The 16,058-nt window shown below is 46.0% G+C and overlaps 1 protein-coding gene across 2 annotated transcripts in view; it reads left to right on the forward strand.

The window, feature by feature from the left end:
• The window catches only part of LOC109886164 (abl interactor 2), a 67,170-nt gene that overhangs the window by 25,648 nt on the left and 25,464 nt on the right, over positions 1–16,058 (forward strand). For both annotated transcript variants that reach the window (XM_031801751.1, XM_031801746.1), the window contains exons 2-4: positions 3,666–3,833; positions 6,533–6,709; positions 7,254–7,354. In XM_031801751.1, coding sequence (XP_031657611.1) covers positions 3,666–3,833; positions 6,533–6,709; positions 7,254–7,354 — 446 coding nt within the window. The remainder of the gene's footprint in view (positions 1–3,665; positions 3,834–6,532; positions 6,710–7,253; positions 7,355–16,058) is intronic.

A 16,058-nucleotide genomic window follows, 5' to 3' on the forward strand; every position in this document is an offset into this window, starting at 1 on the left:
TAGGGGAGATGGCGAAAGAGGGAGAGCTGGAGAGGAGAGAGCCTTGCAGGTCACTCTAAAACTGGATTCTTTGGTCCCAAAAGGTGAATTTAGGGCTCTGATAAACAATGTGGCCGATGAAAAGTGCACTTGTAAAAGTGCACAAATCTTGTAGATTTGTTTCTAAATGCAAAGTCATTTATTTAAAGTGTTGTAACTGAAATTATTGCTCACATGGCTTGAACTGTTCTCAGGACACCATTTGGAAATGGCATCAATGGGTTTCCCTTATTAAAGAGAAGATAACAAAAATAATGAACAGAAGCTTAACGTGTTTCTTTATAGGAAGTTAAGATTTTAATGATCACGTGTTAAAGAATGGAGGGTTTATTGTAAAGCTTTTGCTGCTTGGTACAATTGTCACAATGGATCTAATATGGAGTTGATTAATGAGAGGTTTGTACTGTTTAGATTACAGCTGTGGAGTGTTAGAGACAGAGAAGAGGACCAGGAAACTGTCTCCATTTACCTCTTTTCACTGACTGACACTGTTCTCCCTCTCTCTCAATTCAATGGGCTTTATTGGCATGCCAAACATACATGTTTATCCAAAACAAGTTAAATAGATCATTTGTTGTTTGTTTACACTCACGAGTTCCAAAGGAATAGAGACATTTTAAATGGTGTGTGTGTATTAATACAGTGTTGAAATGCTGTGCAATGATGGGCCGACTCTCTTCTCTGAAATACATCAATGATGTTGATCTCGCTGCTGGTGATTCTCTGATCCACCTCTACGCAGACGACACCATTCTGTATACATCTGGCCCTTCTTTGGACACTGTTAGCTAACTTCCAAACGAGCTTCAATGCCATACAGTACTCCTTCCGTGGCCTCCAACTGCTCTTAAATGCAAGTAAAACGAAATGCATGGTATTCAACCAATCGCTGCCCACACCTGCCCGCCCGTCTAGCATCACTACTCTGGACGGTTCTGACTTAGAATATGTGGACAACTACAAACACCTAGGTGTCTGGTTAGACTGTAAACTCTCCTTCCAGACTCACATCAAACATCTCCAATCCAAAATTAAATCTATAATCGGCTTCCTATTTCGCAACAAAGCCTCCTTCACTCATGCTGCCAAACATACCCTCGAAAAACTGACCATCCTACCGATCCTCGACTTCGGTGATGTCATTTACAAAATAACCTCCAACACTCTACTCAACAAACTGGATGTAGTCTTCACAGTGCCATCCGTTTTGTCACCAAAGCCCCATACACTACCCACCACTGCGACCTGTATGCTCTCGTTGGCTGGCCCTCGCTACATATTCATCGCCAAACCCACTGGCTCCAGGTCATCTACAAGTCTCTGCTAGGTAAAGCCCCACTTTATCTCAGCTCACTTGTTACCATAGCAACACCCACCCGTAGCACGCGCTCCAGCAGGTATATTTCACTGGTCATCCCCAAAGACAACTCATACTTTGGCCGCCTTTCCTTCCAGTTCTCTGCTGCCAATGACTGGAACGAACTGCAAAAATCACTGAAGCTGGAGACTCATATCTCCCTCACTAACTTTAAGCAGCTTACCGATCACTGCACCTGTACACAGCCTCTCTGTAAATAGCACACCCAACTACCTCATCCCCATATTATTACTTGCCCTCTTGCTCTTTTGCACCCCAGTATCTCTACTTGCACATCATCATCTGCACATCCATCACTCCAGTATTAATGCTACATTGTAATTAAATAGGCCTCTCTCTCTCACAATGTACATACATTTTTTTCTATTGTGTTATTGACTGTACGTCTCTCGGTTTTTGGTTGGACAGGTTTCTCAATTTCTTTCTTAGGGTTTTACATTCTTCTTCAAACCATTTGTCATTGTTGTTCATTTTCTTAGGTTGTCTGCTTGACATTTTTAGATTTGATAGGGAAGCTGAGAGGTCAAATATACTGTTTAGATTTTCTACTGCCAAGTTTACACCTTCACTATTACAGTGGAATGTTTTGTCCAGGAAGTTGTCTAAAAGGGATTGAATTTGTTGTTGCCATTTCTTAATATTACTCAGTTCTTTTGGCTTTGATGCCTCGTGATATTATTGCTCTGTTCAAGTAGACTGTTCAAGTAGTTTGCTGTGGTCTGATAGGGGTGTCAGTGGGCTGACTGTGAACGCTCTGAGACACTCTGGGTTGAGGTCAGTGATAAAGTAGTCTACAGTACTACTGCCAAGAGATGAGATGTGTACCTACCATAGTAGTCCCCCCAAAGCCTACCATTGACTATGTACATACCCAGCGTGCGACAGAGCTGCAGGAGTTGTGACCCATTTTTGTTGATTATGTTGTCGTAGTTATGCCTAGGGGGGCATATGTGGGAGGGAATGCGGCATATGTGGGAGGGAATGCTGTCACCTCCAGGCAGGTGTTTGTCCCCCTGTGTGCTGAGGGTGTCAGGTTCTTGTCCGGTTCTGGCATTTAGGTCACCACTGACTAGTACATGTCTCTGGACCTGGAAATGATTGATTTCCCCCTCCAGGATGGAGAAGCTGTCTTCATTAAAGTATGGGGATTCTAGTGGGGGGATATAGGTAGCACACAGGAAGACATTTTTCTCTGAGACAATTTCCTTATGAATTTCTAGTCAGATGTAAAATGTTCCTGTTTTGACTAATTTAACAGAGTGAGTTAGGTCTGATATATACCAAATTAGCAAACCCCCTGAGTCTCTTCCCTGTCTCACACCTGGTAGTGTGGTGGATGGGACTACCAGCTCTCTGTAACATAGAGGGTAACCAGTGGGTCCATCTCCTCTATACCACCCACCTGGTAGTGTGGTGGATGGGACTACCAGCTCTCTGTAATCTAGAGGGCAACCAGTGGTCCATCTCCTCTATACCACCCACCTGGTAGTGTGGTGGATGGGACTACCAGCTCTCTGTAACCTAGAGGGCAACCAGTGGGTCCATCTCCTCTATACCACCCACCTGGTAGTGTGGTGGATGGGACTACCAGCTCTCTGTAACCTAGAGGGCAACCAGTGGGTCCGTCTCCTCTATACCATGTTTCACACCTGGTAGTGTGGTGGATGGGACTACCAGCTCTCTGTAACCTAGAGGGCAACCAGTGGGTCCATCTCCTCTATACCACCCACCTGGTAGTGTGGTGGATGGGACTACCAGCTCTCTGTAACCTAGAGGGCAACCAGTGGGTCCATCTCCTCTATACCACCCACCTGGTAGTGTGGTGGATGGGACTACCAGCTCTCTGTAACCTAGAGGGCAACCAGTGGGTCCATCTCCTCTATACCACCCACCTGGTAGTGTGGTGGATGGGACTACCAGCTCTCTGTAACCTAGAAGACAACCAGTGGGCCCGTCTCCTCTATACCATGTGTATTATAGGATGACAATGTCTATATTTCCAATTTCTTTGAAGTCTGGGTTCTTGCTCTTTAGACCAAAGGCAGATGACCTCTGACCTTGTATATTCCAGGATGAGACAGTAAAAGCTTTGTGTTCCATAGTGTCTAGTGTTGTTTTTGTGTGGTTTAGGGCCTGACCATTACAGTAGGTATGAGCAGAGCATGTTGAGCATCTGATACGCCCTCTTCCCCCTGCTCCCCCCCGCTAACATAACCTCTCTGTCTCTCTCTCTCTCTGTCTGTCTTAGTCCCCAGATAAGCACCGAGCCCTGGAGGAGACGAAGGACTATACGTCCCAGTCCCTGGCCAGTGTAGCCTATCTGATCAACACCTTGGCTAATAATGTCCTCCAAATGCTTGATATCCAGGCGTCGCAGCTCCAACGCATGGAGTCTTCCATCAACCATATCTCTCAGGTAAGATCTTCAATCATCTAACAAATCAGTCAAATGGATTTATAAATCTGTTTTCTACACTATCAGTGGTCTTAGTGTGTTTTACAGTAATATGGCTTAGACCCGAAACAAGCAAGCAGAAACACAGTGATGAGGATAACATTTATTTGACTAAAACAGTTGGAGCGACCAAAGCGATTTTGACACTCTTGCATGTCGAACACATCCACAACTCTGACGTCATAGGTAGATGTCCTGATCTTTCCATTCCTCTGTTATGTGTTCTAGTCAGGGACGGATGAAAGAGACAAGTCGGGCAGTGTTTCAGATGAACTTTGATCTATTCTCCTGTTGTCAATCCGCCTCCCCTTTCTCCCTCACTCTGAGAACGACACCCCATGGCCACACATCTGAGCACACAGGCTACTGCTCCTCCTCTGAGCTGTGACACAGGCTATACAGTAGTCTGGGGATATCCCACTCTCACAGAGCAGCTGGACCAGGGTTATAAAGTGACTAGCTACTCTACAGTAGCCTGGGGATATCCCACTCTCACAGAGCAGCTGGACAGGGTTATAAAGTGACTAGCTACTCTACAGTAGTCTGGGGATATCCCACTCTCACAGAGCAGCTGGACAGGGTTATAAAGTGACTAGCTACTCTACAGTAGCCTGGGGATATCCCACTCTCACAGAGCAGCTGGCCAGGGTTATAAAGTGACTAGCTACTCTACAGTAGTCTGGGGATATCCCACTCTCACAGAGCAGCTGGACAGGGTTATAAAGTGACTAGCTACTCTACAGTAGCCTGGGGATATCCCACTCTCACAGGGCAGCTGGACCACTGTGACATCATTACCGTCTCCCTAGCCTGGTTAAACCACACTGACATCATTACCATCTCCCTAGCCTGGTTAAACCACACTGACATCATGACCATCTCCCTAGCCTGGTTAAACCACACTGTGACATCATCACCATCTCTCCTCCCTAGCCTGGTTAAACCACACTGACATCATTACCGTCTCCCTAGCCTGGTTAAACCACACTGACATCATTACTGTCTCCCTAGCCTGGTTAAACCACACTGACATCCTTACCGTCTCCCTAGCCTGGTTAAACCACACTGTGACATCATTACCATCTCCCTAGCCTGGTTAAACCACACTGTGACATCATGACCATCTCTCTAGCCTGGTTAAACCACACTGTGTCATCATGACCATCTCCCTAGCCTGGTTAAACCACACTGACATCATTACCATCTCCCTAGCCTGGTTAAACCACACTGACATCATTACCATCTCCCTAGCCTGGTTAAACCACACTGACATCATTACCATCTCCCTAGCCTGGTTAAACCACACTGACATCATTACCATCTCCCTAGCCTGGTTAAACCACACTGACATCATTACCATCTCCCTAGCCTGGTTAAACCACACTGACATCATTACCATCTCCCTAGCCTGGTTAAACCACACTGACATCATTACCATCTCCCTAGCCTGGTTAAACCACACTGACATCATTACCATCTCCCTAGCCTGGTTAAACCACACTGACATCATTACCATCTCCCTAGCCTGGTTAAACCACACTGACATCATTACCATCTCCCTAGCCTGGTTAAACCACACTGACATCATTACCATCTCCCTAGCCTGGTTAAACCACACTGTGACATCATTACCATCTCCCTAGCCTGGTTAAACCACACTGACATCATTACCGTCTCCCTAGCCTGGTTAAACCACACTGTGACATCATTACCATCTCCCTAGCCTGGTTAAACCACACTGTGACATCATTACCATCTCCCTAGCCTGGTTAAACCACACTGACATCATTACCATCTCCCTAGCCTGGTTAAACCACACTGACATCATTACCATCTCCCTAGCCTGGTTAAACCACACTGACATCATTACCATCTCCCTAGCCTGGTTAAACCACACTGACATCATTACCATCTCCCTAGCCTGGTTAAACCACACTGTGACATCATTACCATCTCCCTAGCCTGGTTAAACCACACTGACATCATTACCATCTCCCTAGCCTGGTTAAACCACACTGACATCATTACCATCTCCCTAATTGTTAGTTAGTCATCCTATTTCCTGTGAATAAAAAAATAAAATAATAATTGGTGTGAAATTAAAGTGAGCTGCTTATCCTGTCGGGTTGACACCGCTCGGTGGGCCCAGTTATTACACCGCTCGATGGGCCCAGTTATTACACCGCTCGGTGGGCCCAGTTATTACACCGCTCGGTGGGCCCAGTTATTTCACCGCTCGGTGGGCCCAGTTATTGCACAGCTCGGTGGGCCAAGTTATTGCACAGCTCGGTGGGCCCAGTTGCTACACCGCTCGGTGGGCCCAGTTTTTACACAGGGTGTTAATGACGCCGCTCGGTGGGCCCAGTTATTACACAGCACGGTGGTCCCAGTTATTATACTGCTCGGTGGGCCCAGTTATTACACAGCTCGGTGGGCCCAGTTATTATACTGCTCGGTGGGCCCAGTTATTACACAGGATGTTGATGACCATTTAACTCATTCACCTTTTTCTCTCTCTACCTCTTTCTCTCTGCCTCTTTCTCTCTCGATCTCTCTACCTTTCTCTCTCTCTCTCGTTCTCTCCCTCTCTACCTCTCTTTCACTCTCTCTACCTCTCGTTCTCTCTCTCCACCGCTCTCTGTCTGTCTCTCTCCATACAGACGGTGGACATCCACAAGGAGAAGGTGGCAAGGAGAGAGATTGGAATCCTGACTACCAATAAGAACACATCTCGCACCCACAAAATCGTTGCTCCAGCCAATCCGGAGAGGCCAGTACGCTACATCCGTAAACCTATAGAGTACAATGTGCTGGATGACATCGGCCATGGAGTCAAGGTAGGTTGAAAGAACACAATATAATTGATTATTACTCATGTAATGCTTTGGGTGTGAATATGATGCCGTGGTATATTTCTCAATAGTTGCATGCTTAGAGCTCTTCTTAGAGATGGACAATAAGTCATCATTTTCACTGCTTATCTAACTGCTAATGTTGCATACTCTCATAACTAGATATTGTTATTTCTTTATAATGGCTTCCTTCTCCTCGCTAACCTCCTCACTGCTCTCCCTTTTCTCGCTCTTCTCTTGTTTTCATTCCCGCTTTAAGTGGTTGCTAAGGTTCAAGGTAAGGATGTGTCTGTTGCTAAGGTTCAAGGTAAGGATGTTCTGACAGCAATGTGTCTGTTGCTAAGGTTCAAGGTAAGGATGTTCTGACAGCAATGTGTCTGTTGCTATGGTTCAAGGTAAGGATGTGTCTGTTGCTAAGGTTCAAGGAAAGGATATTCTGATAGCGATGTGTCTGTGGTAGCAAGGTTTCTGATGTCATAACTGACTCCTGTGTGGGCGCTGAATGATTCCTATATGACTCTCCTCACAGGTCAACAGCCAGAATATGAAGATGGGTGGAGGTCTCCCTCGAACCAACCCCCCGACCCAGAAACCGCCCAGCCCCCCCATGCCAGGGATGGGAACCATTGGGTATGTGATGTCCCTATCCATGATGGTGGCATAACCATAGCAATAACAATAATCCTATTTCTATTGGAAATTGTGGAAGGGCCAACTGTCCTGTTGTTTTCTCTACTGTGTTTCCTCATCTGTGACTTAATGTTGGGCGGGAAGAGGAACATCTCAACATGTACAACCTGAAGTGATATTCTGTGTTGTGATCTGATTGGCTAAAGGGATGACGGAACATCTCAACATGTACATCCTGAAGGTATATTCTGTGTTGTGATCTCTGATTGGCTAAAGGGATGACGGAACATCTCAACATGTACATCCTGAAGTGATATTCTGTGTTGTGATCTCTGATTGGCTAAAGGGATGACGGAGCGTCTCAAAAGGCTGTGCTATTACAGCTATACTCTAGGAGGAATAACATCACAGTCTGACGGCTTATTACATGACCTTTCTCAGCCCTCTAATCAAATGTAGGTCGTTGATGTGAGGTACTGTAGATTACATTTAAAGGTTGTTGTGAGGTACTGTAGATTACATTTAGGTTGTTGTGAGGTACTGTAGATTACATTTAGATCGTTGATGTGAGGTACTGTAGAATACATTTAGGTTGTTGTGAGGTACTGTAGATTACATTTAAAGGTTGTTGATGTGAGGTACTGGAGATTACATTTAAAGGTTGTTGATGTGAGGTGTGAGACAGCTCCAGTCAGCTACACTGGAGCTGCTTTCTAGCAGTCAGCTACACTGGAGCTGCTTTCTAGCAGTCAGCTACACTGGAGCTGCTTTCTAGCAGTCAGCTACACTGGAGCTGCTTTCTAGCAGTCAGCTACACTGGAGCTGCTATCTAGCAGTCAGCTACACTGGAGCTGCTTTCTAGCAGTCAGCTACACTGGAGCTGCTTTCTAGCAGTCAGATACACTGGAGCTGCTATCTAGCAGTCAGCTACACTGGAGCTGCTATCTAGCAGTCAGCTACACTGGAGCTGCTATCTAGCAGTCAGCTACACTGGAGCTGCTATCTAGCAGTCAGATACACTGGAGCTGCTATCTAGCAGTCAGATACACTGGAGCTGCTATCTAGCAGTCAGATACACTGGAGCTGCTATCTAGCAGTCAGATACACTGGAGCTGCTATCTAGCAGTCAGATACACTGGAGCTGCTATCTAGCAGTCAGATACACTGGAGCTGCTATCTAGCAGTCAGATACACTGGAGCTGTTTAGCTTTAGGACTTAAAAGTAGTATCAAATTTTTTTGGTCCCATAAACATATTTAGCAGATGTTATTGCGGTTGTAGTGAAATGCTTGTGTTTCTAGTTCCAGCAGTGCAGTCATATCTAACAATGCCACAACAATACACACATCTAAAGGAATGGAATTAAGAATATATCAATATTTGGATGAGCAATGTCAGAGCGGCATAGACTAAGATACAGTCAAATAAGCCAGAATACAGTATATAGATATGATGCGTTTGGCAGACCACGCCACCCTCTGGAGAGCCCTGCAGTTGTCGTACCAGGCGGTGATATAGCCCGACAGGATGCTCTCACTTGTGCATCTGTAAAAGTTTGTGAGGGTTTTAGGTGAGAAGCCAAATTACTTCAGCCTCCAGAGGTTGAAGAGGCGCTGTTGCACCTTCACCACACTGTGTGGATGGACAGTTTGTCAGTGACGTGTACACTGAGGAACTTGAAGCTTTCCACATTTTCCATTGCGGTCGATGTGGATAGGGGGGTGCCCACTCCGCTGTTTCCTGAAGTCCACGATCAAATCAAAGTTTTTGTCACGTGCGCCAAATACAACAGGTGTGGAGCTTAGTGAAATGCTTACTTACAAGCCCTAACGAACAGTGCAATTATTAGGTAAAAAATAGGTAGCAGAGATTAGCCTATTATAAGTAAAGGGAGAAAAAATGTAAAGTAAAATGACAGTGAAAATAATAATAGCGAGGCTGTATACAGGGTATTACGGTACAGAGTCAATGTGGAGGCTATATACAGGGTATTACGGTACAGAGTCAATGTGGAGGCTATATACAGGGTATTACGGTACAGAGTCAATGTGGAGGCTATATACAGGGTATTACGGTACAGAGTCAATGTGGAGGCTATATACAGGGTCAATGTGGAGGCTATATACAGGGTATTACGGTACAGAGTCAATGTGGAGGCTATATACAGGGTATTACGGTACAGAGTCAATGTGGAGGCTATATACAGGGTATTACGGTACAGAGTCAATGTGGAGGCTATATACAGGGTGTTACGGTACAGAGTCAATGTGGAGGCTATATACAGGGTATTACGGTACAGAGTCAATGTGGAGGCTATATACAGGGTGTTACGGTACAGAGTCAATGTGGAGGCTATATACAGGGTATTACGGTACAGAGTCAATGTGGAGGCTATATACAGGGTGTTACGGTACAGAGTCAATGTGGAGGCTATATACAGGGTGTTACGGTACAGAGTCAATGTGGAGGCTATATACAGGGTGTTACGGTACAGAGTCAATGTGGAGGCTATATACAGGGTGTTACGGTACAGAGTCAATGTGGAGGCTATATACAGGGTATTACGGTACAGAGTCAATGTGGAGGCTATATACAGGGTGTTACGGTACAGAGTCAATGTGGAGGCTATATACAGGGTGTTACGGTACAGAGTCAATGTGGAGGCTATATACAGGGTGTTACGGTACAGAGTCAATGTGGAGGCTATATACAGGGTATTACGGTACAGAGTCAATGTGGAGGCTATATACAGGGTATTACGGTACAGAGTCAATGTTGAGGCTATATACAGGGTGTTACGGTACAGAGTCAATGTGGAGGCTATATACAGGGTATTACGGTACAGAGTCAATGTGGAGGCTATATACAGGGTGTTACGGTACAGAGTCAATGTGGAGGCTATATACAGGGTGTTACGGTACAGAGTCAATGTGGAGGCTATATACAGGGTATTACGGTACAGAGTCAATGTGGAGGCTATATACAGGGTGTTACGGTACAGAGTCAATGTGGAGGCTATATACAGGGTATTACGGTACAGAGTCAATGTGGAGGCTATACAGGGTGTTACGGTACAGAGTCAATGTGGAGGCTATATACAGGGTGTTACGGTACAGAGTCAATGTTGAGGCTATATACAGGGTGTTACGGTACAGAGTCAATGTGGAGGCTATATACAGGGTATTACGGTACAGAGTCAATGTGGAGGCTATATACAGGGTGTTACGGTACAGAGTCAATGTGGAGGCTATATACAGGGTGTTACGGTACAGAGTCAATGTGGAGGCTATATACAGGGTATTACGGTACAGAGTCAATGTGGAGGCTATATACAGGGTGTTACGGTACAGAGTCAATGTGGAGGCTATATACAGGGTATTACGGTACAGAGTCAATGTGGAGGCTATACAGGGTGTTACGGTACAGAGTCAATGTGGAGGCTATATACAGGGTGTTACGGTACAGAGTCAATGTGGAGGCTATATACAGGGTATTACGGTACAGAGTCAATGTGGAGGCTATATACAGGGTGTTACGGTACAGAGTCAATGTGGAGGCTATATACAGGGGGTACCGGTACAGAGTCAATGTGGAGGCTATATACATGGGGTACCGGTACAGAGTCAATGTGGAGGCTATATACATGGGGTACCGGTACAGAGTCAATGTGGAGGCTATATACAGGGGGTACCGGTACAGAGTCAATGTGGAGGCTATATACAGGGGGTACCGGTACAGAGTCAATGTGTGGGGCACCGGTTAGTCGGGCTAATTGAGGTAATATGTACATATAGGATTAGTTAAAGTGACTATGCATAGATAATAAACAGAGCGTAGCAGCAGCATAAAGAAGAGGGGTTGGTGGGACACAATGCATAGTCCGGGTAGCCATTTGATTACCTGTTCAGGAGTCTTATGGCTTGGGGGTAAAAGCTGTTGAGAAGCCTTTTGGTCCTAGACTTGGCGCTCCGGTACCGCTTGCCATGCGGTAGCAGAGATTACAGTCTATGACTGGGGTGGCTGGGGTCTTTGACCATTTTTAGGGCCTTCCTCTGACACTGCCTGGTGTAAAGGTCCTGGATGGCTTGGCCCTAGCGATGTACTGGCCCGATAATAACAGAGAGTAGCAGCAGTGTATGGGGGGGATAGTCTACCCTCTAGTGCCTTGTGGCCAGAGGCTGAGCAGTTGCCGTACCAGGCAGTGATGTAACCAGTCAGGATGCTCTCGATGTTGCAGCTGTAGAACCTTTTGAGGATCTGAGGACCCATGCCAAATCTTTTCAGTCTCCTGAGGGGTAATAGGCTTTGTCGTGCCCTCTTCTCGACTGTCTTGCTGTGCTTGGACCATTCTAGTTTGTTGGTAATGTGGACGCCAAGGAACTTGAAGCTCTCAACCTGCTCCACTACAGCCCCGTCGATGAGAATGGGGGCGTGCTCGGTCCTCCTTTTCCTGTAGTCCACAATCATCTCCTTTGTCATGATCACGTTGAAGGAGAGGTTGTTGTCCTGGCACCACACGTTCAGGACTCTGACCTCCTCCCTGTAGGCTGTCTCGTCGTTGTCGGTGATCAGGCCTACCACAGTTGTGGCATCGGCAAACTTAATGATGGTGTTGGAGTCGTACCTGGCCGTGCAGTCATGAGTGAACAGGGAGTACAGGAGGGGACTGAGCACGCACCCGAGGGGCCCCCTGTTGAAGATCAGCATGGCGGATGTGTTACCTACTCTTACAAACTGCGGGGGTGGCCCATCAGAAAGTCCAGGATCCAGTTGCAGAGGGAGGTGTGAGTTCCAGGATCCTTACCTTAGTGATGAGCTTTGAGGACACCATGGTGTTGAACACTGAGCTGTAGTCAATGAATAGCATTCTCACATAGGTGTTCCTTTTGTCCAGGTGGGAAAGGGCAGTGTGGAGTGCAATAGAGATTGCATCATCTGTGGATCTGTTGGTGCGGTATGCAAATTGTAGTGGGTCTAGGATTGTTGGGATAATGATGTTGATGTGAGCCATGACCAGCCTTTCAAAGCATTTCATGGCTACAGATGTGAGTGCTATGGGTCGGGAGTCATTTTGGCAGGTACCTTAGTGTTCTTGAGCACAGGGACTATGGTGGTCTGCTTGAAACATGTTGGAATTACCGACTCATACAGGGAGAGGATGAAAATGTCAGTGAAGACACTTGCCAGTTGGTCAGCGCATGCTCAGTGTACACGTCGTGGTAATCCGTCCGGCCCTGCGGCCTTTTTTAAAGGTCTTACACACATCGGCAGCTGAGAGCGTGATCACACAGTCGTCTGGAACAGCTGATGCTCTCATGCATGTTTCAGTGTTACTTGCCTTGAAGCGAGCATAGAAGTTATTTAGCTCGTCTGGTAGGCTCATGTCACTGGGTAGCTCTCAGCTGTGCTTCCCTCTGTAGTCTGTAATCGTTGGAAAGCCATGCCACAACCGACGAGCGTCAGAGCCGGTGTAGTACGAATCGAGTTTAGTCCTGTATTTGCCTGTTTGATGGATCGTCAGAGGGCTTAGCAGGATTCATATAAGCTTCCTGGTTAGAGTCCCGCTCCTTGAAAGCGGCAGCTCAACCATTTAGGTCAGTACATATGTTGCCTGTAATCCACGGCTTCTGGTTGGGGTATGTACATACAGTCTGATGGGGTGTACTCCTCAATGCCATCGTCAGAATCTCGGAACATATTCCAGTCTGTGCTGCAAAACAGTCCTGTAGTTTAGCATCTGCTTCATCTGACCACCTGTTTATAGACCGAGTCACTGGTGCTTCCTGCTTTAATTTTTGGTTGTAAGCAGGAATCAGGAGGATAGAATTATGGTCAGATTTGCCAAATGGAGGACGAGGGAGAGCTTTGGGAGAGGGAGAGCTTTGTACATGTCGCTGTGTTTGGAGTAAAGGTGGTCTAGAGTTTTTCACTCTGGTTGCACATTTAACATAGAAATTAGGTAAAACTGATTTAAGTTTTCCTGCATTAAAGTCCCTGGCCACTAGGAGCGCCGCCTCTGGATGAGCATTTTCCTGTTTGCTTATGGTGGAATACAGCTCATTAAGTGCTGTTGTTGCATCAGTCTGTGGTGGTATGTAGATGACAGCAGCGAAAAGCACAGAAACTCTAACTAGTGTGGTCAACAGCTTATCATGAGATACTCTCCCTCAGGCAAGCAAAGCCTTGAGACTTCCTTAGATATCACCAGCTGTTGGTTACATATTTGCATAGGCCCCCGCCCCGTGTCTTACCAGAGGCTGCTGTCCTGCTGATAGAGTGTATAACCCACCAGCTGTATGTTCTTAATGTTGTCGTTCAGCCACGACTCGGTGAAACATAAGATTATTCGGTTTTTTTCCCGTTTGGTAAATTTCAGTTCGTACCATTTGTTTTCCAGCGACATTAGCAGGACGTCAGTTAAAGGCAGATTAGCCACTCGTCGCACCCTGATCTTTTTCAGTGAAATCTCTGTTTCATTTCCACCAAACCTGGGCCTGGTCGGGTGTCTGTAGTATATCCCTCACGTCCGACTCATTGAATAATATTATTTTTTTCTAATCTGAGGTGAGTTATCGCAGTTCTGATGTCCAGAAGCTCTTTTTTTCGGTCATTAGAGACAGTAGCAGCAACATTATGTACAAAACAAGTTACAAACAACCCGAAAAAACAAACAAAATGGCGTGGTTGGTTAAGAGTCTATAAGACGGCAGCCATCCCCTCCGGCTGGCGCTGCTTGTTGACACAATGGCCGCTTAACCCAGAAGCCACACCAATGTGTTGGAGGAAACACCGTACACCTGGCGACAGTGTCAGCATGCATGCGCTCGGTCCGTCACAGGAGTCGCTAAAGCGCGATGGGACAAGGACATCCCTGCCGGCCAAACCCTCCCCTAACCCAGACAACGCTTGGCCAAATTTGGGCCTTCTGGTCTGATGAAACCAAGATTGAACTCTTTGGCCTGAATGCCAAGTGTCACGTCTGGAGGAAACCTGGCACCATCTCTGCGGTGAAGCATGGTGGGGGCAGCATCATGCTGTGGGAATGTTTTTCAGCGGCAGGGACTGGGAGACTAGTCAGGATTTAGGGAAAGATGAACGGAGCGAAGTAGAGATCCTTGATGATAACCTGCTCCAGAGCGCTCAGGACCTCAGACTGGAGTAAAGGTTCACCTTCCAACAGGACAACGACACTAAGCACACAGCCAAGACAACACAGGAGTGGCTTCGGGACAAGTCTCTGAATGTCCTTGAGAGGCCCAGCCAGAGCCCGGAATTAAACCCGATCGAACATCTCTGAAGAGACCTGAAAATCGCTGTGCAACCCTACAGAGCTTGAGCGGATCTGCAGAGAAGAATGGGAGAAACTCTCCAAATACAGGTTTGCCAAGCTTGTAGCGTCATACCCAAGAAGACTGGAGACTGTAATCACTGCCAAAGAAGCTTGAACAAAGTACTGAGTAAAGGGTCTGAATACTTATGTGATGTTTCCATTTTTTTGATTTTAAATACATTTCCAAAAAATCTATTACCTGTTTTTCCTTTGTCATTATGGGGTATTGTGACGTCAATATGGGGTATTGTGACGTCATTATGGGGTATTGTGACGTCATTATGGGGTATTGTGATGTCATTATGGGGTATTGTGACGTCATTATGGGGTATTGTGACGTCATTATGGGGTATTGTGACGTCATTATGGGGTATTGTGACGTCATTATGGGGTATTGTGACGTCATTATGGGGTATTGTGTGTTGTTTGGCGAGGAACAAAAGGTTGTAACAAAATGTGGAAAAAGTCCAGAGGTCTGAATACTTTCCGACTGCACTGTATTAACATGGTGTCGGTTCACATATCAGCATAAATCCTTCTCAACAACTTGTGTGCATTGTTTCTCTCTGTAACCTTGGGAAAATCCTCTGCATTATCATTAACAGCAGACTCGTACATTTCCTCAATGAAAACAATGTACTGAGCAAATGTCAAATGGGCTTTTTACCAAATTACCATACAACAGACCATTTATTCACCCTGCACTCCCTAATTGACAACCAAACAAACCAAAACAAAGGCAAAGTCTTCTCATGCTTTGTTGATTTCAAAAAAGCCTTCGACTCAATTTGGCATGAGGGTCTGCTATACAAATTGATGGAAAGTGGTGTTGAGGGTAAAACATACGACATTATAAAATCCATGTACACAAACAACAAGTGTGTGGTTAAAATTTGCAAAAAACACACACATTTCTTCACACAGGGTTGTGGGGTGAGACAGGGATGCAGCTTAAGCCCCACCCTCTTCAACATATATATCAACGAATTGGTGCGGGCACTAGAAAAGTCTGCAGCACCCGGCCTCACCCTACTAGAATCAGAAGCCAAATGTCTACTGATGATCTGGTGCTTCTGTCCCCAACCAAGGAGGGCCAACAGCAGCACCTAGATCTTCTGTACAGATTCTGTCAGACCTGGGCCCTGACAGTAAATCTCAGTAAGACCAAAATAATGGTGTTCCAAAAAAGGTCCAGTCGCCAGGACCACAAATACAAATTCCATCTAGACACTGTTGCCCTAGAGCACACAAAAAACTATACATAACTTGGCCTAAACATCAGCGCCACAGGTAACTTCCACAAAGCTGTGAACGATCTAAGAGACAAGGCAAAAAGGGCATTCTATGACATCAAAAGGAACATAAATTTCAACA

The sequence above is a fragment of the Oncorhynchus kisutch genome, linkage group LG2, assembly GCF_002021735.2.
Source record: "Oncorhynchus kisutch isolate 150728-3 linkage group LG2, Okis_V2, whole genome shotgun sequence".
Lineage (NCBI taxonomy): Eukaryota > Metazoa > Chordata > Actinopteri > Salmoniformes > Salmonidae > Oncorhynchus > Oncorhynchus kisutch.